The sequence below is a fragment of the Camelus ferus genome, chromosome 6 (assembly GCF_009834535.1).
Source record: "Camelus ferus isolate YT-003-E chromosome 6, BCGSAC_Cfer_1.0, whole genome shotgun sequence".
Taxonomy (NCBI): domain Eukaryota; kingdom Metazoa; phylum Chordata; class Mammalia; order Artiodactyla; family Camelidae; genus Camelus; species Camelus ferus.
Genome location: NC_045701.1, coordinates 85,424,864 through 85,448,706, shown reverse-complemented (window position 1 = coordinate 85,448,706; position 23,843 = coordinate 85,424,864). Strand labels below are relative to the sequence as shown.

Sequence of the window (23,843 nt, the reverse complement as noted above, 5' to 3'; positions counted from 1 at the left end):
CTGACTCTGGGCTAGAAAGACTCTGGTGAAACTAAAACCTGTTTTTCTTTGTGGGGAAGCACGGAGGCCTGGTTTTCTACCACACTCGACTGGAAGGAGGCCTGGGTTCTAGTCTGTCTCAGCCCTGCCTTTGAACTCATCGGGTGCCCTGAGCCCGGTCACTTTATCTGTTCCTGCCAAAGGTTCCTCAGTTGAATGGCTTCTTTTCAGTCTCTCTGGGGAAATGGAGGTGCTGATCAGCACTGATAACTTTTCACAGTTTGGCATGGACCATTTTTGCCTAAGATCTTTGCTTACCTCCACGACTCTCCTTTCTCAGTCTTCTGGTTTGTGTCAGACTCAGCATTTTTAATTCAAGTTGAGAAGAGGGTCTACTTGTACTAACTGCATCTTGTGTAACACGTACAGCCCAGGAGTGGTGAGGCCTGCTGTCACCCACGCACATCCAGAGCGTGAGCAGGCCGTGCGCAGCGGTGGCAGCAGAGCGTGGGGCGCCTGGCAGCTGTGTGTGCAGGGCCTGCCTCTGCCCGGGGCTGATGTGTGATGGAGGATCTGGAGCGATGCCCCAGCACCTGCCGGGCCAGCACAGGGCCAGAGGGAGAGTCTTCAGTGATAATGGTATCACTTGAGCAGTGCTTTTCCCTTAACAAGCATTCGTCTCTTGGCCACTTGAAGATTTTATGACCCCAATTTGTGTATAAGAAAATGTGCTTACTTTGCCATTAGAATTTAATTTCCAGAGGCTTCAGTGTGATGTGTCAGATACTTTTGTCGCTGACGTGTACGTGTGAAAGTGAGCCGTGGGAGAAGGCTTTTAAATGGACCCGAGGATCAGTCCTTTGTACAAATTGTTATTTGGAGATCGTGTCAGGTGTTTTTGCCGGAGCTTACGGCTCCACTTTGGGTCTTCCCTCAGATTGTTACCAGCGCTTGGAGTTCCTGGGAGATGCAATTTTGGACTACCTCATAACCAAGCACCTTTACGAAGACCCACGGCAGCATTCCCCAGGGGTCCTGACTGACCTGCGCTCTGCGCTGGTCAACAACACCATCTTCGCGTCGCTGGCTGTGAAGTATGACTACCACAAGTACTTTAAGGCAGTTTCTCCTGAGCTCTTCCACGTCATCGATGATTTTGTGCAGTTTCAGCTTGAGAAGAACGAGATGCAGGGAATGGATTCAGAGGTTAGTGCCTTTTTAAAATATGTTGCATTTGGTGTTTAAAATAAGCCTTCTGACCAGGGTTCTCAACATAGCTGTCTGAGGAGCCAGCCGAAGGCCAGGCCTGTGGTCCCCAGCATGCTCTGCCTTCTCTGGGAGGTTGACTGGATCGCAGTCTTCAGGCAGGCCTTTTACACTTGACTGCTCGCACTGTGGTCATCCTGGTGATGAGGAGGAGCCACGGGCTTTCAGCCATCTCACCGTTCCCAGTCCTCGATTTGGACTTCCTGGATGTGGGCACGCCAGAGAGGTGCACCCCCCCCCCCCCGAGAAAGCCCTGCATGGCTGAGGGTTGATTCTGTCTTTCTTTGTGTTTAAAACAGATCAGAAATATTTGCCCATGTCTCAGGTAAGCATCACAAATTTATATTCTGCTTCTACTTGAAATGGGAAAATCTCACTTAAAAACCAGACTTCTAAATTTTTAAGCGCTGAAACTTTGAGGCTTCTACTGTAAGTTCAGCCAAAGGTTCTTTGGTGATGGAGCTAATTCTGATGTGTTTGTGAACTATTTTGAAGTTTTGTAGGAAAGGATTTTGTTGAGATCTTTCCAATCTCCTCTAATCCTTTGCTAACATCCCTCCACATACCTGGGTACCCAGGAGAGCACTCTCATTTCTTACTCTTCTCATTCTCATTCCTTTGTTTATCTTCTTTTTGTGGATTTCTTATGCGAAGTCAGGGAATTCATTCATAACTCTGGTAGCCATTTTAATTATTCTTTCTTTAATTTGTACCTTCAGGGTTTTTAATCGCACAAACCGTTGTTAGGGAGAAGAGCCTTTTCTTGGCTTTCCGTGAGAGAAATGAAGAGTCAGGCTTTTGAGGTGTGGCCCCAGGGCAGGGTGGAGGATGTGTTGAAGGAAAATCAGCGGGCAGCGCTATGACTCTCCCCTTCACCCTTGCACACTCTTCCACGATTCGTGGTCTGCTTTGGAGCATGGCTTGCAGTGAGACCAGGAATTAGAGCCATCTCGTATGTATTCAGTATTATTTCTAGTCTCATTCTGTAGGAATATTTAAGCTAGAATTTGAGGAATTAGCTAAAACTAAAGTTCTCTTTTGATGACAGTTGGACATGCTGGTTTTGTTAGTTTTTGTTCATTCTTTTCCTTCCCATTGTTTATATAAACATACATATAGAAGTTATAAAAACTGATTTCGAATGCCATGGTCTGGCTTCTCTAACTTACTGTATGATCTTAAGAAAGTCTCTCCACCTCTCTGGGCCTCAGTTTCCTCATTTGTAAAAGGAGAGAATTAAACTTGATAAGTTTTAAAATTCTCATTTGCAACAGTAAGTGTCTTGTTTTTCCAGGAGTCGGCATTATAAGTCTATTACATAGAACTTTGGCTGAACAACCTATTTAGAAATTACTCCCCCTCTTCTTTTTCTCTTTTACAAGTAATTTGTGTGTATATTAGAATATACAAATAAGCAAAAGGAAGATTAAAGTTATATAAATATACTTCAGAAATAACCAAAATTAATATTTGCACTGTTCTATTGCTAATGTATATAAGGCATAAACATAAAGTGGAATTATATTACGCACAGTGTACCATACTCTGTTCTTTTCACTTATTATATTACGGATGACTTTCCATAGTAATTATTAATTGTGATTATGACTTTCAGTAGCTGCTTGCTAGTGAATATATGTGTGTATAAATCTATACGTTTATATATATACATGTAATGTAATGTATATAAACGGTCCTGTGATGAATGTATTTAAACAGTCCTTTGTGGCTGGATAGCCAAGGAATTTTAGTTAGAGTTTTTAATAAATATGGATGTGGTAAATATACTTGAATATCCAGTTACCTCCTTAAGATAAATTCCTAGGGATGGAATTGCCACATCAAAGAGTTACGAACATTTAAAAGGCATTTGATACATATGTAAGTTTTTATTCTGTTAATTTGAGTACCTACCAGTGTGTCAGGTGCTCTATTGGGAACATTTATTAAGTGGTTTAATACAAGGGGAGCTTGGAGGAAAGTTTCTTCCAAATAGAATTTCCCTGCTGCAGGGGCAGCAGTTCATGCTCCTCAAGGCAGTGTCCATGCTTGCCCACGCTGCACTCATTAGCATTCCGCGCACTGCCTGCCAAGCCGCTAGGGGGTGGAATGGTTTTAATGTGCAGTTCTTGGATCATGAGTGAATTTGAAAAGTTTTTTCATAAATTTATTGACTATTTCCAGTGTGAGTTACAGTTGTGTTTGTTTTTCTTTGCAAGTGATCTTTTTCCCTTTGATGACTATAGAATACTAAATTGGGAGGGGGCCTTTTTTCTTTCTTTTTTTCCTTAAGTGTGAAAACCTTTTTAAGATAAGATGAGATTCGTGAAGAACCAATTACAGTGTGGTAGGCATGCCATAAATGTTTGATGTTGTTACTCTTGTTAAATTTGTGGTCACAGTCATGTACAAGAGAAGAAGCCCATCTCTCTGGGCTGCCTTTAAAAATGGCCTTGTTGCTGACCAGTCACTTTTCTCTCCGTAATAGCTTAGGAGATCCGAGGAGGATGAAGAGAAAGAAGAGGATATCGAAGTCCCGAAAGCCATGGGGGACATCTTTGAGTCGCTGGCTGGCGCCATTTACATGGATAGTGGGATGTCACTGGAGATGGTTTGGCAGGTGTACTATCCTATGATGCGGCCGCTAATAGGTACTGCAGGCCCCCCTTCGAGAGAAGCAACATCAAAATGAAAAACAACTTTAAGGATATTATTCCCATTATTCTTTCATTTTGATTACAGAAAAATTTTCTGCAAATGTGCCCCGTTCCCCTGTGCGAGAATTGCTTGAAATGGAACCAGAAACCGCCAAATTTAGGTGAGCAAAAACTGCATGGAAAAAAAATGAATGTACTGAAAAACAAGGTGGAAAGTTCTCGAAGATGCCATAAATTAATGATTTTGAAAGTTTTTATCCTGGGACATGCTTCTGTACCGTTGCCATCTGTAGTCTGATTGACGTCTCTTTGTTTTTGTAAAGCAGTGCCGCATTAGGGGAGGAGCGGCAGCCCCGTCTGTCGGTGGTGTGCAGCCAGCCGCGGTGCACGCTTCCTCCGTGCGCTCAGCCTGTGCGTGGGCCTCTCGGGCCGCGGGCGCCTGCTCCGTGCTGATTGACAGTCATAATAAATACTTCTGACTTCTAATTCAAGCTGTTTGGCCTTTTTACAGCCCGGCTGAGAGAACTTACGATGGCAAGGTCAGAGTCACCGTGGAAGTAGTAGGAAAGGGGAAATTCAAAGGCGTTGGCCGGAGTTACAGGATTGCCAAATCTGCAGCAGCACGAAGAGCCCTAAGAAGCCTCAAAGCTAATCAACCTCAGGTTCCCAACAGCTGAAACCCCTTTTTAACATTTGAAAAAAAAAGCAGAATTAAGGTGGAAAATATTTAAGTTGAAAAGGATGATTAAAAACTGGTAGTGAGTGGAATGAATTGAAGGCAGAATTTAAAGTTTGTTTGGTAACAAGATAGATTACAGAATAAAACATTTAACGTATGTATAAAAATCTTGGAACTAATTGTAGTTTTAGTTTTTTGCGCAAACACAATCTTGTCTTCTTTCCTCACTTCTGCTTTGTTTAAATCACAAGAGTGCTTTAATGACGACATTTAGCAAGTGTTCAAAATAATTATTGACAGCTTTTGTTTTGTTTTGTTGTTTTAGTTTAATTTCTGTCGGCTTTGCTTAGTGTTAGGAGGCCAAGGAGCTTAAACCTCAGACAGCCCCTGGAGTTCTGTAGCGTCCTCTCGGCATCTGTCAGGTGGCGTGCCATCGCGGGGCCTGCGTCGTTGACGAGCCTGCAGAGTGATGCGGTTTGCGAGAGGAGAAGTGTGCCAGTTTTGTCTGTCTTTCCACATTGTGTCGTGTAAGGTGATGCTCCCCGGTCGCGCCTGCACATGATGGTAAGGGACAGGTTTTGAATCAACATTGGCTGGCATGTTGGCAGATCACATTTTAGTTTTCTCATGCCTTATAGTCTTGCATAAAAAAAGGTTCTTGCCTTAAAACCCTCATGAATATTCTTTCACTTCTGATCTCTTTGGAACAAACTGTTTTACATTCCCTTCATTTTGTTGTTACGCATTAGACCTTGAGACAGCGTGATACTTCAAACTCACTGGTAAAGTTGTAACTTAACGTATTACGGGATTAAATTAGAATTTCTGTCATATGTGTACTGAAGACATTTTAAAAACCAGTATCTGTAGTCTATGGATTTTTTAAAATAACCATAGTAAAAATAATCTTTGGCCTAAATACCCAATTTTACTAAAAACCTCCTGCTAGGTAGTTCCTCTGAGGGAAATTGTGGCAAATAATTTTGCCCTGTAGGCTGTTGCTCTAACAAAATAAACTTTAGACATATCATACCTAAAATATGCTGCAGATTTTATAATGGATTGGTTACTTATTTAAAAAAGCAAAACAGAGCACCTTACCCTTACTTCTCACATACGTTTCTTACTGAACTTTTCACAATGTTGCATGCGTGTTTCACCTACCAAAGCTGTGCTGTTAATGCCATGAAAGTTAAACGTTTGCGATAAACTGCCGTAATTTTGATACGTCTGTGATTTAGGCCATTAATTTAGATAAACTAGCTCATTGTTTCCATCTTTGGAAAAGGAAGAAAAAAAGACATTTTTAGGCATTTGCCTAAGTTTCTTTGATTAGACTTGTAGGCACTCTTCACTTAAATACCTCAGTTCTTCTTTTCTTTTGCATGCATTTTTTTCCCCTGTTTGGTGCTATGTTTATGTATTATGCTTGAAATTTTAATTTTTTTTTTTTGCACTGTAACTATAATACCTCTTAATTTACCTTTTTAAAAGCTGTGGGTCAGTCCTGCACTCACACCAACATACCAGTAGAGATTTGCTGCAATTTGCCCCGTTAATTATGCTTGAAATTTAAGAAAGCTGAGCAGAGGTGTCTAATATTTTCCAGCACATCATTCTGAACGTGATGTTTCATGTAATGCTGCATTTATGTTTTAAATTGCGGTCGAATACTGTACTTGTAGCTTTGTCTGCACCACCCACCCCAGAGAAGCACCTCTGCGTGTGTGCACACAGAAACTGTCAGCTCCGCTTTCTAAGCAGACCGGAGCGTAGGGGATGCTAAGCTTCTCCAATGTGATTGATTGTCTCCAATCTTAAACTTAAATGGGGATCTAAATTCTTAAATGACTTTTAGAGCAAATTAATTTGGGAGGACTTGTTTTTAAAATATTTCATTCTGATTTGGAACCTTAGATTTCTATTTGATTTTTTTAAGAAACCTCAATAGAAGATCTCCTGGCAATTTAAAACCAAGCAATTCTTGAATTATATAACTGTAAATGTGTACAGTTAACAAGTAAGGCTGGATATGAATTTTGCTTGTGAGGGTGACTTGCGATAAAGTCGTATCACAAGTCTCTTGATGATTTATAAACTACCTGATGCCAGGAGCTTGGGGCCCTTGCGTTGCGGCTGATGCGCTAGTCCCGGTGTTAAGGGTTTCTCTGGCCTCCTGGCACCAAAATCAGATTGTTTCACAGTTACAGTTCCCGTTGGGAGAAAAATGCCTCAATATATTTTGTAACCTTAAGAAGAGTATTTTTTGTTAATACTAAAAAGTTCGGACTTGGATATGATTAGGTCATAGTCTCAGGGGTTCAAATTTCCTGCTACCATTCAAAACGTTTTATCCACAGCAAACTTCAGCTATTTTATTTTACTTTAGTTTTCCGTTGGAGGACAAGAGCTGATTTTCATTTGTGATTCACACTTTGAAGCAATCTAGGATCCCCTGGTTACTGAGTTGAAAAACTATGAGTTAGACATACGAAATGGTTATGAACGCTTTTGTGCTGCTGATTTTTAATGCTGTAAACTTTTCCCCGGTTTAGCTTACCGAAATGTTTCGCATCCATTAATTGAGGGAAAAAAAAAAATCACTCTACGTTGCCCCACTTTACCACCCTGTCTGTCACCTTTCTATTCCTGTGACTGCAATGTGAGACCGAGCGAGATCGGGTGCGCCGTGGTGGGAGGTGGGACCGCGCTGCGGGGAGCGCTGGCCAGGCGCGTCTTGAGGAAGCAGCTGCAGAAATTCCTCACGGTGACTGTGTGGAGGTTAGTTGGCATGAACCTTCATTGTAAATGTGTTTAATTCCTTTTATAATATCCTTTCAGCAGTCCTGACTATGCTGCGTTTTGTAATAGCTCCCCCCCTTCTGTTCATGTAGCACAGATAAGCATTGCACTTGGTACCATGCTTTACCTCATTTCAAGGAAAATATGCTTAATTGAGAGGAAAAAATGTGGTTTGGCCTCGCTGCTGTTTTGATTTACCGAATTTGAAAAAGATAATTATAATGCCTGCAACGTGTCATATACTTGCACAACTTCAATAGGTCATTTTTGTCTGTGGCATTTTTACTGTTTGTGAAAGTATGACAAAGATTTGTTAACTGAACTCTTAATTATGTTTTAAAGATGTTTGTTACATTTTTTCTCTTTTCTTTTACGTTATGTGAAGTGATTAAATTTAGAATGACCTCTAACACTCCTGTAATTATCTCTTAAAATACTAATATTTTTACTTTCTTAAAAGTAGCTTGCCCTCAGAAAGATTCAAATTACCCTGCCTAAATAGCAAGAGACTTGAGGCTCCTTTGGTTCTGTTGGTTCAGTTTGTAAATACAATTATTCACCCTGCAGTCGGCTCTTTTAGTCATTACCTGACATCAGACGGTGACTGCAGAGTGTGGCGACTGATCGAAGTCCAGACCTACCACAGTTCAGCCTTAAAGGCTCAGTTGATTTAAAACTCTCTATCTTGCTCTGTTAGGGTATCTAATCCTTTTACACAAAGTTTAAGCCACCAAACTGAGACCTTGATATCTTCATTTAAACTGCATCTGAGATTCTGTTAGAGCCCTGAACCAGTTTGTGTTAGCTTCGGAAGAGAGACTCATGTCTTGTTTATTACCTATATGGTTATTTTAATTACATTTAAATAGGTATATTTTTTCAACCACTGATTATGTTTCAGGAACTTAATTATTTCCAAATAAATTTCTTTATTTTATATTGTACATGAAAAGTTTCTAAGATATGTTTAAGACCAAGAATATTGAAATGATTTTAAAAGTCGTTGGAGACGCCGGCAGCAATATCTAGGGAATTTGCATTGCGACTATTGTATTTTCCACTAGCAGTGAAAATGATCTTTTGAAACTAACTTGTAAATATATTTTAATCATTGTTTTTCTTTCTCTAGTCCATTTTTATTTGGACATCAACCACAATTTAAATTTTATAGATGCACTCAGAATTCACTGCAGCAGCAGGTTATATAGCAAAAATGCAAAGGTGAACAGGAAGTAAAATTCCTGGCTTTTCTGCTGTAAATAGAGTGAAGGAAAAATGACTAAAATCAAGTAAAACTAACACTCATAATTTGATTGACAGTAAAAGATTTACCATCACATGCTGCAGCTGTTTCTAAGGAACATGATGTAATTCATTCAGTCCAGTAATCATGCTGCAGAAATTTGCAGTCTGCACCTTATGGGTCACAATTACCTTTAGTCGTTTTTTTGTAATAATTGTAGCCAAGTAAATCTCCAATAAAGTTATGGTCTGTTCACTCTGTGTCCTTTTGTCTTTTCTTTTCTTGTTTTGGCTCAAGTGGATAATTACACTGAAATAGTTGCAGCAGACATTATCTTTAAAAGGTTTTAATTTCCATGATCACCTGGAAGTGCGTACTTGAATGTGATAAAACGTTGTTTACCAAGTTCTGCTTCCCATCTACTGGTAGAGTTATCTACTAACAATTGCCTTTTTCTTTTCAAGATTCAAAAAATACCAGTGTGTTTTTCTGAAATTCTGCCACATTGACTGATGGGTTCCAGGTCCTGGATTATTTATGATACATTTGGCACATTCCTTAAGTGAGTTTGGTTATCCTGGAGTCAAGTGAACAGAATGTTCAGCTCCTAGCTTTTTAGGACACTTCCAATATTGTTGGGAAAGAATTCCATTATTTCAAGCCTTGACATAACCTTTTTGTAACTCGGCAAATTAAGCACTAAAAACAAAAGGGAATGACTTGGCTGTAGGAACAAGCTGGTAAGTACAAGTTCCTCAGAATGAGAACAAAATTTCGTTATCCTTTGTGAGAATTTGATCTCTTCCTTTTCCCTCCTTCTGACTTCTGCAAACTAAAGGAGAAAAAGTAGACATGTTTTAATCCTGAGGAATTCGGTGAAGCGCTCCGTGCTTGCTGGCCTTGGTGCTACTGCCCAGGATTCACTGGGTAGTTGAGGCCTGAGGTGCACAGCTCCTCCTGCCCCGCGACCCTCCCCTCTCGAGGCCGCAACCGTGAACGCAGGCTGGCCAAGCCGACCCGCGTGCGGATCGGGAGGTGCGGAAGGAGAATCCAGATGGCAGCAAACTGCTTCCTTCCTGCAGGTGCACAAGCATACGATGTGTGTGTCGACGGAATGGCACGTGCTGTTCGCAGCCCTCTCAGTTGTAACTGAGTTGTGATCCCTGCAGGGTGGAGGCGCACCCACGGGGCACGAGCAGGCCCGAGCGGGCTCCTGACCTGTCTGCGAGGCAGTGTCAGCAACTCCTAGATCTGTTTTTCCCTCTCTTCTCTTTTTGTGATAAATTATATGTAGAACTCCCCATTAGCCATTTTTCAGTGTGGCATTTACTGGCATGGGGACATCCACGTTGCTGTGCAGCTGCCACCACCGTCTAGTTCCAGAACTCCACTCCATCCCAGATGGAACCTGTCCCGTTGGACACTGCCCCCTGTCTCTTCCGTCCCCCAGGCCTGCCCCGCCATGTCTGCTCTCTGCCTCTGAATGTGACTCTTCCGGGTACTTCATAGAAATAGCGGGATGAGACCATACGTGTCCTTTGGCATCTGGCTTGCTCATTCAGCTCCAGCCATGTTGTAGCACGTGTCAGGATTTCCCTTGTTTAAGGCCGAGTAATGTTTCATCGTAGGTAAATTGGCCACGTTTTGTTTCTCCATTCTTCTGTGGCTGGACGTTTCTGTTGCTTCCACTTTCTGGCTACTGTGAATATTGCTTCTGTGAACATTGGTGCACTTACACCTGAGTCTCTGCTTTCAGTTCTTCAGCCTGTGTACCCAGAGGTGGGGTTGCCGGGTGATACGGTGATTCCACGCTTGGGTTTCGAGGAGCTGACGTACCGTCCTCCACTACCTGTGCTGCACAGGGATTCCCAGTCTCCACACCCTCATCCAGAGTGGTTTCCATTTGTTTTGATGATAGCTGTCTCAGTGGGTGTGAGGTGGTATCTTAACTGAGTTTGTGCTTAGTGGCTGCTTGTTCTGTTTGGAGACGTGTCTGTTCGAGGCCTTTGCCCACCCAGGTTTTTAGTTGTGGACTTTTAGGAGTCCGTTTTGTATCCTGGATGTTAAACCTTTATCACATTTGTGATTTACAAATATATTTTCCCATTCTCTGGTCGCCTTTTCACTTCCTTAAATTCTCTCTTGAAAAAAATCTGAATTGCAAAACCCCTCAGCCTCAAGGATTTCAGATGAGGGCTCTTGGACCTGTAATGGCTATGGTTCATTGAACACGTACTAGGCGCCTTATCTGAACTAAACGTTTCAGACATTTCACGCCATTGACTCCTCACCAGAGTTACAGAGACGGCTGCTTTGGAGGGAGGCAGAGAAGAGCGATTCACGTTGAGAGCTGGAGTCGGAATGCCCGGTTTCCGGCACTGTGTGACTCCGGGCAAGTTACTAAACCTCTCTGAGCATCACGGCCTTGCCTCTGCCATGAGGAAAGAGTCATTCGGGTTCAGTGAGAGTTCGTGTGAGATGCTGGGCACAGTGCCCCACATGTCGTATGCCTGTAGTAAATGCTTATAGTTCCTGCAGCCCCTTTTGACAGGTGGGAAAAGCGAGGCCTAGAGAAGGGAAGTAACTTGCCTGAGCTCACAGTATGAGTCAGGGCTGGGCCTTGAACCCACATCGACCTAAATCAAAAGGAGTGTTTAACCCTCATTCAGTCATTTATGTGGGTCTTTTGAGATAAAGGTGGAATTAAAATATGTGACCGTATGTATGTGTGCGTCAGGTTTCTCATGTTGAGAAGAAAGCCGGATGGTGACTTAACCAGTGTGCGTGGCAGTTGCAGGCTTTGTGTCTTTGTTGAGCGTGTAACCCCAGTAGCTCCTGAGGAGAAGATTCGTGGTCTTGGTTAGAGAGCTGGAGTCGGAACCCACCATGACTCTGTTACCCGGCTCGCGTTGGTCTGAAGACCTGGGATGGCCCCAGCTGAGCATGAGGCCGCTGGGCTTGGTAAGAGAGGCCGCTGGTTCCCCGTTTCGAGTAACACTCTTCCTGGTCCAACAAGAAGCAAGCATTTACCGTAACCTCTTTGCTTTTCTCCCTCCTGCTTTTGCATTCGCTATATTTTGAAAAGAAAGGAAAGCCCTTTTGCCACAGGAAAGCCACTCCTGTTGTGCGGTAAGGTGTCATCAGATCAGGACCAAACTAGAGGTGAGTGAAGCTAGCCTTCCGTCCCTCGCGGCTGAAGCGTCTGTGGCCTGCAGAGGGAAGGCGGTGTGTCCCGCTCTGGGGACCTCCTCCCGCTGTGTCTTGCTCGGGCACAGGGTGTGGTGGTTGGTGTGTGCGTGACCATGAATCTAGGTAGGGAGTTAGTAGGTGGTGAAGCAGTGCTGTTTGTATCTTGAGAATTTTTTCTGACATTTTTAGGGAGTAATTTTTGACGAGCTGCTTACTAATGTTGAGTCTTCCTGTTACGGAGGATTTTTTTGTTCTGATCATTGCCTTTCATTGGTAAGACTCCCCTACTTGGCTGTCAGTGCCTGAACTTGCCTTTGAGATGGAGGCTTGAGTAGAGTCCAGGAATGTTCATAGGTGTCATGTGGCAAAAAAAAAGTTCCCTGGGTAACTGAGTTTGGGCAGGTTACAGGTTAAACACAATTAAACAGCGTTCTTTACAGGACTTCTCAGGTCCTTTATTATGCCCTCTGCAATGGGGCTGCATTTCCCAAACTTACTTGACCACAGACGCCTTCACAGTAGATCTTAGGTGCCAGCACCCTGAGCAATGCACTTTAAGACGTGCCCTGCCAAGGGCACACGGGCATTTGGTGAACTATGTCTCTCAGGGCACCCCAGAACCCAGCCTGGAGTCTCTCAGCCAGCGGGCCCAAGATCATGCTTGAAGGTGACAAGCAGCCCCTGCGGCTGGTGAACTAGAAGGGACCCTAAGGAGTCTAATCACTGGGTCACTTTGGCTCCCAGTCATAGGCGAGTCCGGGTCCTGTGGTTCTGGCTACACTTGACTTGCAAATTGCAGTCGTGAAATAAAACTCCCATTGAGTGTGTTTTTTGTTAGTACGAATTTTGCATGTCCAGCCCTTGGAATAAAGTGCTGAATCAGTCCTCTTAAGCCAAAATTCCCCAGGTATTGGTCCCTGACTGTCCCCAAGCAGGACCCGTTTCAGGCCGTTCACCTCCCCCCCGAGGGCTGCGTCTCAGCCATCTCTGGCTGATGGACATCGTCTCCCGATAACCCCAGGTCTGCAGCTTTTAGGGAGGCCTTTCTGTGTGCTGTTGAGTCTGCCTGAAACTATCCTGGCCCTCTCCCTGCCTCCACCTTTGCTCATCCAATGCTACCCTTCCCTGCACCCTGCCCCCCAGGACATCTCCCCATCCCTGGCCCCTCCCTCAGCCCAGGAACCCCCCGCAGGCTCCTGCCCTTCTCAGCGCACCTCGGCCCGTTGCCCCGTCTCTCCACACGTCTGTGAGCTACTGGAACAAGAGGACTGTGTCCTAACCACCACCAGCACTCTGGGTCCCAGATGCTGCTGGACCACAGGAGAGCCTCAGTCCATGGTGCTGTCACCTCAGTGCTGTCCGCCCTCTGTCTGCAGGTGGTAATATTCTTCTGGAGACAGAGTGCAGGGTCGGGAGGGAGGGTGGTGAGGGGGCAGCAGAGTAGAATGAGGAAAATCCTTGCTTTGTACAGTGTCTCCATCACAAGGAATGGGACCTGGGTCCTCATGAATAACGTGCCGTGGTCTCGGGTGAAGGGTGAGTCTCCTGGCCAGTGTGACACAGTTGGTTCATGTTGCGCTGATAACCCAGAAAGAAAATGCCTGGAAGAGCCTATACTTTTCCTGAAGATTCACTTTGAATGGACACAATGAATCTTGTAGCTGATCCTTTTCCCCTTTTTGCTTTGACTACTAGGCAACTCAGAGCCAGACTTCCACCAGGCTCATCTGTTCACATAAGTATTTGGGGCTCCGTGGGTGTGCGGCACTCTTCCAGGCACTGAGGGCACAGGGGTGAGGAGCAGACCATCCTCGCCCTCATCACAGGCAGTCATAGCCCTGTGAAGTCCCGGGGGGAAGACAGACCACAGCCAAACCACAGGTGGTTACTTTCTGGGAATAAAACCCTGTGTTTGTAGTAGTCGTTTCTCATTTCCCTTTGCCCTCATTCCCCTGACTCTCCATCCTATCCTGTTACAGCATCTCTCCAGTCACGGCCACAGATCTTGGGGATGAGACGGGCTGTAACCAGCATGTCGATGCTCCCTGGTCCAGAGTCTGTGCATCAAGCAGCTACTACGTATTTGACGTGAAGCTGATCTCACTGAGTTAGGTGGTTCTTGAGAAGGCAGGTAGCACAATATAGTCACAGCTTTGACCTTGGCACTGGTTTTGCTGAGAGGTCTCAGTGAGCTGGCCTGTTAAATGGGTACAGCCGCAGTCCACCCACTGCTTTGTGACGACAAGCAAGGCGACAGCCAGCGTTGTGCCCTCAGGGTTCTCCCATCCAGAGCCCAGGCTCACATGTGGGCGGACACAGTGGGGCACAAGTTGCTTTTATGGGAAAGTGTGTTTGAGCTTTAAGGTCTTTTAAGAGCCGTAAGGCCACTTTGGGTTTTGTTTAGTGGTTAGTTATTTTTACTTATATTTACCTATTTTGGAATAAAGGGCTGAATCAGTTCTCTTAACAAGCCAGAATTCCATCTTGAGGTTATGTTTATAAATAGAAAATCTAGACTTTCCAGAACTAAAGCTCACTAAAACCAATTTTGTTGACAAAGGGGAGGTACCCTAACTAGTGGTCTGAGCATTTCTAGGCATCTGGAATTCCTGAGTCCCAGACACGCCCCAAGGGCAATCCAGCTTTAACCCTCCTGTACCAGGGATGCTGGAAGGAGCCTGCATTACGGCCTCTGTCTCCTCTGTACAGCAAAGGAGCTGGCCCACCGGATCTAACAGTCAGTAACCCTAAAGTCACAAAACTTTAACTTGTGAATGCAGAAGTAAGAGATTTAAATCACGACCGGTCAAGACCATAAATTTCTAGAAGCCGAGGTCGTGTTCTTGTTCTTTTCCTCGACTCATCAGCTACACGCTCACCCATGAAAATTTCTTTAATTGAAGTAGGGTTGATTTACAGTGTTGTGTTAGTTTCTGGCATGTAGCACAGTGATTCAGTCATACTTCCCCTCCACGAATATTGATTCTCCATCCGCTATGTTCAAGCCTCATCCAGGCTCCACGGAGTCAATGGGATTTGGTCAGACAGACAGATCTGTCACATTCATGGACGCTAGATTCCAGTGGGATGGGAGTGGGAGCAGAGACCGATCTTTAAGAAATCTGATAGTTTTGGAGAAGACTTGCTAGGAAGACAGTAAAAACAAGGTAATGTAATGGAGTGGTAGGCGGAGTGGTGTGGCTAAAGTTACACAGTAGTGAAAGCTAACGTTTATTGAGTGCTAACTCTTACAAGCACTTCCCCTGTATTTCGTATAAGAATAGATGCCACTGCCAGTCCCACTTTGCAGATGAGTAAAGATCTGCAGGGGTGCTGCAGACATCCCTGAAAACGAGTAAAACACAGACCCTGCATTCATGGCTCAGACTATGGTGGGGACAAGTGTGTGCAACCAGCTAATTTCAGTCCAGTGTCCCCTCTGACAAAGGGCTGACCAGGGCACCGTGGAAGACAGCTGGAGGAGCAACGGAACATTTACAGAGGGGGTGATACTTGAGCGAGGTTTTGAGGGATGAACAGAAGCTCGCACAGAATGTCTCTCTATCGTGCCTATGGTCCATCTACAGTCTCTTTAATAGACCACATAGTTCTTTGGGATGATGGGTCCAGGGAGGCTTCTGAGATGTGGGTTGTATTATTTGGCCATATCATAAAGCTCTGAATGTTTTTGAGAAATTATTTAAGCTAAGTAATCACTATAAATCTTCAAAATTAACTCACACATTTTAACCCAGATTTACAATTTCAATGTGGATAATGACATCCCTGCAAACATTCTGAGAGCAGGCTATATTTTTCTGGGCCGTGGTTTTAAACCTGTACTTCCTTAAGCAAATCGCTTCTCCTCACAGTGTCTCAGGTTCCTCAAATATGAGATGGGGGTTCAGCCAAACCAGTGAACCTCATTCTGAAATCAAAATGTCTAGGATGAGGCCCAGGCATGTGCATTTTTTAAAAAAAAATTGCCCATATGACCCTAAGGGGTAGCCTAGGTGAGGGAGCACGGGAGTGGAAGCAGGGTCTCCCACTGTGTGCGGCAGAAGGCTGGTGAGGCTCCTGCTCCCTGCCTGGGCCAGAGCCACTCCAATTTTATCAGTTCCATTTACTGAGCTTTCTTATAACACTATGTGGGAAGAAAGGGTTCTACTGCCAAAAACTCATGCTTGAAAACCACTGGGCCAGAGGCCTACTAGGACCCTCTGACTCTGCATCTGTGGTTCTCTGTGGGGTTTCCCCCTGAGGGCTGGATCTTGGTACCATTTCTGCACTCTGTAAAGCAGCTGCCTTCTTTCTCAGGTCTGGCTACCTTTCCTTGATAGGTGAGTTAATCCCCAAGTGTGGCAGCAGCAGCATTACAATGAGCGTTTTGATTACCTCGTTATGAATTACGGTGGCCTGCCCTGGTGAAGGGTCGAAGGTATTTGAGATCCTTTGGGATCAAATGCGAGATATTACTAAAACAAGACTCCATTTAATAGGTGATAAATCTTGATATTGTAAGTTTAATATAGTTTGATGGTTGTAAATCCAGTGAATCTACTGTAGGAATTTGGTGTGTGTTGCATTTATGAAATATTTAGTCAGGTGCTTTCAGAGGTATGATTTTCTCATAAGGTACTAATTTGGGGGGAGCTTAACAAGAAAATTTCATATTGGTGTCAAGTCTGCTGCTGTTGGCGGGCCTTTGAAATGAAAAAGAGAAGGTATTACAGCCTTCTTATTTTTTTGTATTATAAGAAACCTCTTAGATAATATTCATTGGGTTTTTGTATATTTCAGAATATATTTAGGATAAGAAAATGGCTGAATAAGAGCAACTTAAAAGTAAGCTTATATTTGATGTTTAGACTGTAAATAGGAGGAAGGAATACACATATGAGGTTGAAATACAGCCACAACGTGGATGTTGTGGCAGGTCTACCAGGAGGCCCTGGGTTCATTACTAGCCACGCATATTTGTTTTTTATTGCTGCATAACGTAACCACGCATTTCATGGGTCAAAACAACATGCAATTCTCATCAGTTTCTGTGGGTCAGAAGTCTGGGCACAGCTTAACTGGGTTCTCTGCTCAGGTCTCATGAGGCTGAGGCCTCATCTGGTCTCAGGATGCTTCCAGACTCACGTGGTTGTTGGCAAAACTCATTTCCTGGTGGATGCAGGGCCCCAGGAAGAAGCAGCTTGCTTCTTCAAGGCCAGCTGGAGAATTCTGCCACTTCAGTCTCTCTTTTCAGGGAAGACTCAGACCCTCTTTTAAAGGGTCTCATCCACTTAGGTCAGGACCACCAATGATGTCAACTGACTCAAAGTCAACTGATTAGGGACCTTAATTACATCTGCAAATCCTTTCATCTTTGCTGTGTAATAATACCTAACCATGACACTGACTTCCCATCATAGTCCCAGGTCTCGCCCACGCTCAAGACGAGGGTGTTACACAAGGCGCGTACACTGAAGTGTGGGAATCCTGGGGGCATCTTAGAATTCTGCCTGCCACACCACAGATGTGACCTTAGACAAGTGTCTTAACCTCTTTAGCTTTCCTTTTGATGTACTGTCGGGGGCGGGGAATCACAATTCCTACCTGTCTTGGAGGGACGTAGTCAGCTTCAATGAGATGGTGTGTAGGAATCTGGAGGTAAGCTGGGCAGCCCCTGGTGTGGTGTGCTGCGTGCCATGGCAGGCAGAGTGCTTAAGCGGAAGAATACGATGTGGGAGTATGACCTGTTTCGGGCTGCAGGTAACGCTGAATACGCTGAGTGGATGTAAGCATGAAGACACCGTGGACAAATCTTCAGTTCCCTATCATTTGATCAATGACCTGAATGGGCACTGAAATTGCTTAGAGTTCACTTTTCAAAGCAGTTACCTTTCCAAATCCCCATACTCTTAATAATGGCCACTGACATCTTTTTTAGATTAAGAATGGCTGCGGTGTCCAATTGTTTACTTTGACTCCCTAATCTCCTCCCAACCATTCATCAGGCTCAGAAAGATACTGTGATCAGCAACTCTGCCATTTGCCATATGAGTGCCATTCAGTGGGACACGTTTCCCCCTCCCTCCCACCTACCTACCCTCTGACTCCCAGTGCCCCTCCCCCAAATAGTCCCCATGGATCACTTTCCATTTCCCAACTAATGCAGAACCCAATGGGAGACAGACAGGGACAGACACATTTTTACACAGTTGCTGCAGGTCACTGGTAAGTTATTGGTCAAATAATATTTGGAGCACAGATAACTGTTTTGCCATTGGAACCCAAGGCGCACTCTGTACGGCCGTAATTACAAACACAGGGAAATAGAGGGAAAATCCATCTTATTTAAAAGTGTTTTAGTGTCAGCAAACACACTGCGATGCCATTAAGAAAGTTTTTGTTAAGGACACGCTCGACTTGAGGTTTTTAATTTGTTTGAAGTATTTTGCTAAAACAGAATTATGTTGGAGTTTACATAAAAGTAGAGAATGACATGAAAAGTTTTAACTTAAGCAGCAAAATATAAAGGCTAATCTTATTTAAAAGTAATATGTATGTCTTGATTGAGTGCCCAGATACGCTCAACTGGGACTTTTTAGTGGAGTCGGGTCTAAGCAGTTACACTGAGTTATACCGGGAAGGTTTTCCTGGGCTTATATTGCCAGACCTGAAATACTCTTGTGGCTGCATTTAATAAAGAAACGAAAGTCTTGAGTAAGGGGATATGATTTTTTATGACAGAAGGAATGCAAATAACTTTTAGTCTCATTGCCTTGACCGGGTTTGGTTTGATTTGATGGAGTTTAATAATGACTTATAACCTGTGCTGACAATATGCAGGCCCGCACAACGTCATTTAACTCATTTATTCTGCTTGCTGTAAAAACAAAGAGATGGCAAATAAATATATGGAACGTTCATTGTTTGTCAGAGGGCCCAAGCCAAGAGTTTTCAGTGACCTTTTAAAATATGGTCCCAGGCTAGTACTAAAATGTCTGTCACTCAACACACACACTTGCATGCTTTGGCCTTTTAACCCATGCATCTTGTGTTTTTCTCTTTCAAATGGGTGTATGAATTTCCAATCAGCTGCAGCGACGTAGGCTTTTGCATTGGAGGATTACTGTAAATTGCAGCCTGACAATTACAATACGCAGGGCACCGGCGAGTTATTAATGGGCTCGCCTACTGATGGCCTTTCAGCGCAGCCTCGGACCTGCTGAGCCTCAGCCTAATTAGATCCAGGGCTAGAGGCCCCTGCGGATGAGGCGAGTGGGGACGGGGCTCCCCGAGACCCCGCCTCCTGCAGAGGAAGATATCAATTGATTATGGATGGCTCCTGTCCGCCATGTAAGGTCTCTAATTCACCTCCTCCTTAATGACTTGTATTGGCTTAAGGACCTGGGCCTGATTTGACAGCGTCAAGCTCAGCTGACAAAGGCCAGCAGGTGACTTTAATTGAGGACTTCTCTTGCAAGAGATTTTATGCAAGACAGAGCAACAGTTCAACAGACACAAAAGAGGCCTGTGAAAAAAAAAAAAAAGGAAAAAAAAGTCTGCAGCAGCTGTGGAGGGAGACCGGGACCAGACCTGGAGGTAGCTACTTGACTTGCGTTTAGTTTACACTTTTTTCACCCCTCCAGTGGTGGGATGAGGAAAGGAGACCCCCTTGCCTACCCCCCTGCCCCTGGAAACTCTGCAGCCGTCTCTCCTCTCTTGGGTTTCAATATTTATCTTTAGGGATGAATTATGTCCAGGCATAAATTATGTTTGACACATCTTCATGCTGGGGGAAAAAATTAAATTTTTCACTGCTCTGAAAAACATTCCCCAGAACACATCACGCTCAGAGTGCGTCCTGAAAGAACTCAGCGTGCTGTTTAGTTTTACAAAATTAAATGGACGGCCTGTCTGAAGCGTCGGAAGGGTGGAGGATAATGATCAGTGAGTGAATGAAAGGAAAAAAAAAAAGAGTTGATAGGATCGCAGACTTGGAGCCCCGGGAAAGGCGGAGAGGAGGAGGGCTATGCTGGCTCCAGCCAGAAAAAGCTCCTCGTGGTAGAAGGCTCTTTTGGAGACACGGTGGTTTTTTGGAGAGTTGAGCCAGCTATCAGCGTCCAGCTGGTTGCACAGCCGGTGTCTGCTGGGGGTCTCTGATGTGGCTGCCTTCTTGGACACTATACGGACAGTCCGTCTGTTTCAGCCCCCTAGGAAATCCCAGTCAGCCGAGTATCCTGTCCTTCGCCTCACCCAGCTTCTTACCAGCATCTGCATGTGCTGAGTATTCTCATGCCTCCACCCTTTGCCTGTGCTCCTTTCTGTGCCTGAATTTCCTTTCCTCCTCCCTCCTTCTTCATTTTGCCAACTCCTATTCACCCTTCAAGACATAGTGGTCACCTGCTCCAGGAAGCTTTCCAGCTCCTCCCTTGCCCTCCCGTCAGAGCATCCTGACCCCCGGGCCTGTGCTCTCCTCCACTGGGCTGTGTTGCCTCCTGCAAAGGGGGAAGGAGAAATTTGTACATCCGACTGACCAGCCAGAACACAATTTGCACCCCAAGGGTTCCTAAGGGAGGTACCAAAGGAGTCCCAAAATTAGAGAGGGGAGTTATGGATTCTGGGGAAGATGGTAGAGGCAGAACTTGGTAGGGAGGTGGACGCTGAGGCTGGGCAGGACTCTGGGGCAGGGGTGGGAGCGAGTGTTCCAGGTAGAGCTCAGACTGGGGAAGTCAACTGGGCACCAGTGCCAGATGATTTAAGGGCTGGGAATGTTGCCCAGGAGGACTCCTAATTTGGAATGACGATGTGATAAAGAAAACTCCAGAATCCAATGAGCCTAATAGCCTAGCTTGGTCCATATGTTAAGAACAGGTTGGCAAATGACCCCAAACAAGCAAACCCATACACTCCAGCCTCCCAACACACAGCCACGGTCAGGGCCTCAACCTCCCGGCCTCTGCTCTGCAGAACAGCCTCCTCTCTCCACCTGACTGGCTCCATCCATCCAGCTCTCATGGAAGCCCTCACTTGCCCCCAACTAGGATGCCTTCCTGGCTTCCTCCTCTTGGTAGAACTATTTCTTGGGTACGCCTGCCATTCACATCTATCACATGTTATTGGTCTTACTCTTTGCATTCCCGGCTTCCCTGTGAGCCGGTTGACGGCAGATTCATCTCTATATCACCCAGCGCAGCCGCAGTCTGTTGTTGAATGAATGTGAAAGCAAAATGGAGGGGCTGATCCCAAAGAGTTCCCTTCAGCCACAAATTTGGGAAGTTAAGTTGCTTGATTAAAAAAAATTAAAACTTGGAACAGTTCAATGATTATTTGTCAGTGGGGATCTTTATTAGGTACCAAATAAGCATAGTAATCAAGGTTACCTTATTTGGTTGGTGAGCATCTACTGTGCAATGGACCCTATGGGGGTGGTGGCTCCTGCCACAGAGATGACACCGGTCCAGTTGGGGAGGTGACGCAGTGAAAAGAAACCCACACCTGGACCAGGGAGATGGAGGTGATGAAGATGAAAGTAGATGGAGATCGAGGAGAAATAGAGATGGTGGTGATGGAAATAGAGAAGGAATGGACATGGAGAATGGATGGAGACAGGTGATAGGGGCAGATAGAGATGGAGGTGGATGGAGATGGTGGATGGATGGAGAAGGGGGTGATGGAGATGGAGGAGAGCGGAGATAGGGTGGGTGATGGCTGTGGGGTGATGGAGATGGGGATGGATTGAGGTGCAGGGGATTAAGATGAGAACATCCTAGATCTCGTCTCAGAGGAAGGAGAAGGTGAGGATTCTGAGCCATCGTCATCCCTGATGCCGGGGATGGGGTAGTCTGAGCTCCTGTAGTGCAAGGACCATTACAAAATCATCTTTGTCTCCCTCAGTATCTAGTCCAGAGCTCAGAACTGGAAGTTTTCAGTACCTATTTACTGAATGTAGGAACAAATGTTGAATGAGCAGAGTGGATCTCAAATCTACATGTCAGCCCTGACGTTAAGCTCTGGCCTGATCTTCGCAGCACCTACCCGGCTTCCCCCAAACCCAGCCTGTGCCCGGATAGCCCGTTGTTCCCTCTGCTTTTCTTTGCCAAGTTGGTGGACCTGCTTCTCTCCATCTCCAGAAACATCAGGCCGCCTTCTGCTCCTGTCCTCACCTCTCCTTGGAAGTGCCTCTCCTCCCACTTCCTCTGTGACCATTGCTAGGCTCTGCCCTTCCCCCAGGCCCCCCTGCACCTTGCTTACAGTTCCTAAGTGGCAGCCCCGTCTTCAGCCTTCGTCGCCTGCCATCCCTGTCCCATGCAGCTGGCAGGATTTTTGGACAAACCAAGCTCAGATCATGCTCAGCCCTCCTCTCTTCTCCATGCCCCATCCCTGTCCCCCTGCCCTCCTGGCTCACTCATTAGCTGACCCACTGCTGCTGTCCTCTGGCTCCATCCTTCCTCCTTCACCTCATCTCTATCCACCCACCTTCACGTGGGCCACTCTGGACTGGACCCCTTTGCTGGATGATCTGGGGAAGCTGCTTCCCCTCCAACCCTTGGTTCTTGCGTCTCTGTGATGTGTGGGTTGGTTAGAGTGAATGGTCAGAGATGGAGGTGATGTGACATGATGGAGAGACGCAGACAGGGCTGGGTTTGAACCCAGACTGTGCCACTCAGCCGCTGCCTGACCTCCCCACACAAACGTGACCCGGACTGCACCTTAGCAGGAGTTCTAGTGCTCAGCCCAGGGCCCGGTGCCGCATGTGTGAGATCAGCGTGCCTGTTCCTACTGGAGTCACATCTGTGTCTGGAAGACGACTGCATCCCTTTCCATCATCCCCAAGTGAGGAAGGGCGCTGCTCTTGGCTGCACCTCCACTTACTTTGGGGCCACCTTGCATTCCTTTTTCTGAAAGGGTGCCGCCCTTGGGAGCCATGAACACCAGAGCCGTCCAGAGGTGCCAGGAGGGGCTGGGGATGGATTGCTGGACCGAGACACAGTGTGGTCAGTTGTTCCAGGACTGAGTTGGTCCCCTGATGTCATCATCACTTTGGCCTCCCCTCCTTGCATCTGCGCACTGGAAGCCTCATTAGGCTGCCTCCGGGAAGGCAGCCTGGCCGGCCTGTCGGACCCGCGCTGCCCAGCATAAGCTCAGGCCTTGGCTGGGCCCCTTACCCTGGACTCATGTGAGTCCCCTGGGCAGCTTGAAGTCATCTGTCCTTTCGCTCATCACTCTGGGGAGGGGAGCGGAGCCGCCTTCCTCCCTGCTGGGAGGCTCCTGGGGGAGGGTTTATGAATTTCCTTCTCCTTCCAAAGACACAGCTCTGATGGATGTGTATTTTTCTGGCCAAATCCAGCTGAAGTTGGACCCCACGTTTCAAAGTGTCAGGCTGCACAGAGCAAGGCTGGGAGGATGGAGGGTGGGGAGGAGGACGTGGCGAGGGCAGTGGGTGGGAAGAGGAGGGGCTGGAGGTTTCTGCACTCGGGAGCTGGCCCAGGAGGGCACAGCCTGGAGGGTGGCCCCGCCGGTGCGGCTGTCCCTGCAGAGATCAGGGCACTGATGCCTCCGTGTGTGAACCCGTTGGACCTCGTGCAGGGAGGCTCCAGTGAGAGGCGTCCAGAAAAAGGAAAGGCGTGTAGGAGAGCTGGCAGCTGAAACCCTAATCCAGTGGGGCGGGGAGATGTGGCCCAGATTTTAGGGGCTGGGGGCTGTGATGACTGTCTCCTCTGCCCTCTTCTGGGAATGCCCAGACTAGAGGCCTCCCCTACCACCATGCTCTTGGAATCCTGCAACGTGAGAACCATATGGGGTTTCAGATCTTCCAGCGTAATCCTTCCTCCCTTCCCTTCGGACCACTTCTAAACAAGGAGACTGAGGTGCAGAGAGGGGAGTGGCTGGTCCCGTGGCCCTGCCCACCTGGCTGCAGAGCTGAGGCAGCTGCTTGTCTGGGACCCTTCACTCTATCCCACCCGCTACTTTCTTCATTTCCATCCCCAGCCCCCATCCTCCGTGTTTCATATATTTCTTCCCCAGGATCCTT

At 46.0% G+C, this 23,843-nt stretch overlaps 1 protein-coding gene across 7 annotated transcripts in view; it reads left to right on the top strand.

The window, feature by feature from the left end:
• DICER1 (dicer 1, ribonuclease III) overlaps positions 1-8,881 on the top strand; it is a 68,890-nt gene extending 60,009 nt beyond the window's left edge. For 6 of the 7 annotated variants that reach the window (XM_032482571.1, XM_032482567.1, XM_032482569.1 and 3 more), the window contains 4 exons: positions 917-1,185; positions 3,734-3,896; positions 3,988-4,063; positions 4,414-8,881. In XM_032482571.1, the coding sequence (XP_032338462.1) occupies positions 917-1,185; positions 3,734-3,896; positions 3,988-4,063; positions 4,414-4,579 (674 nt within the window). In that variant the 3' untranslated portion in view covers positions 4,580-8,881. Of the gene's footprint in view, positions 1-916; positions 1,186-1,256; positions 2,197-3,733; positions 3,897-3,987; positions 4,064-4,413 lie in introns of those variants that run through there. The other variant, XM_032482572.1, reaches the window with a different exon arrangement.
• Positions 8,882-23,843: the final 14,962 nt, after the last annotated feature.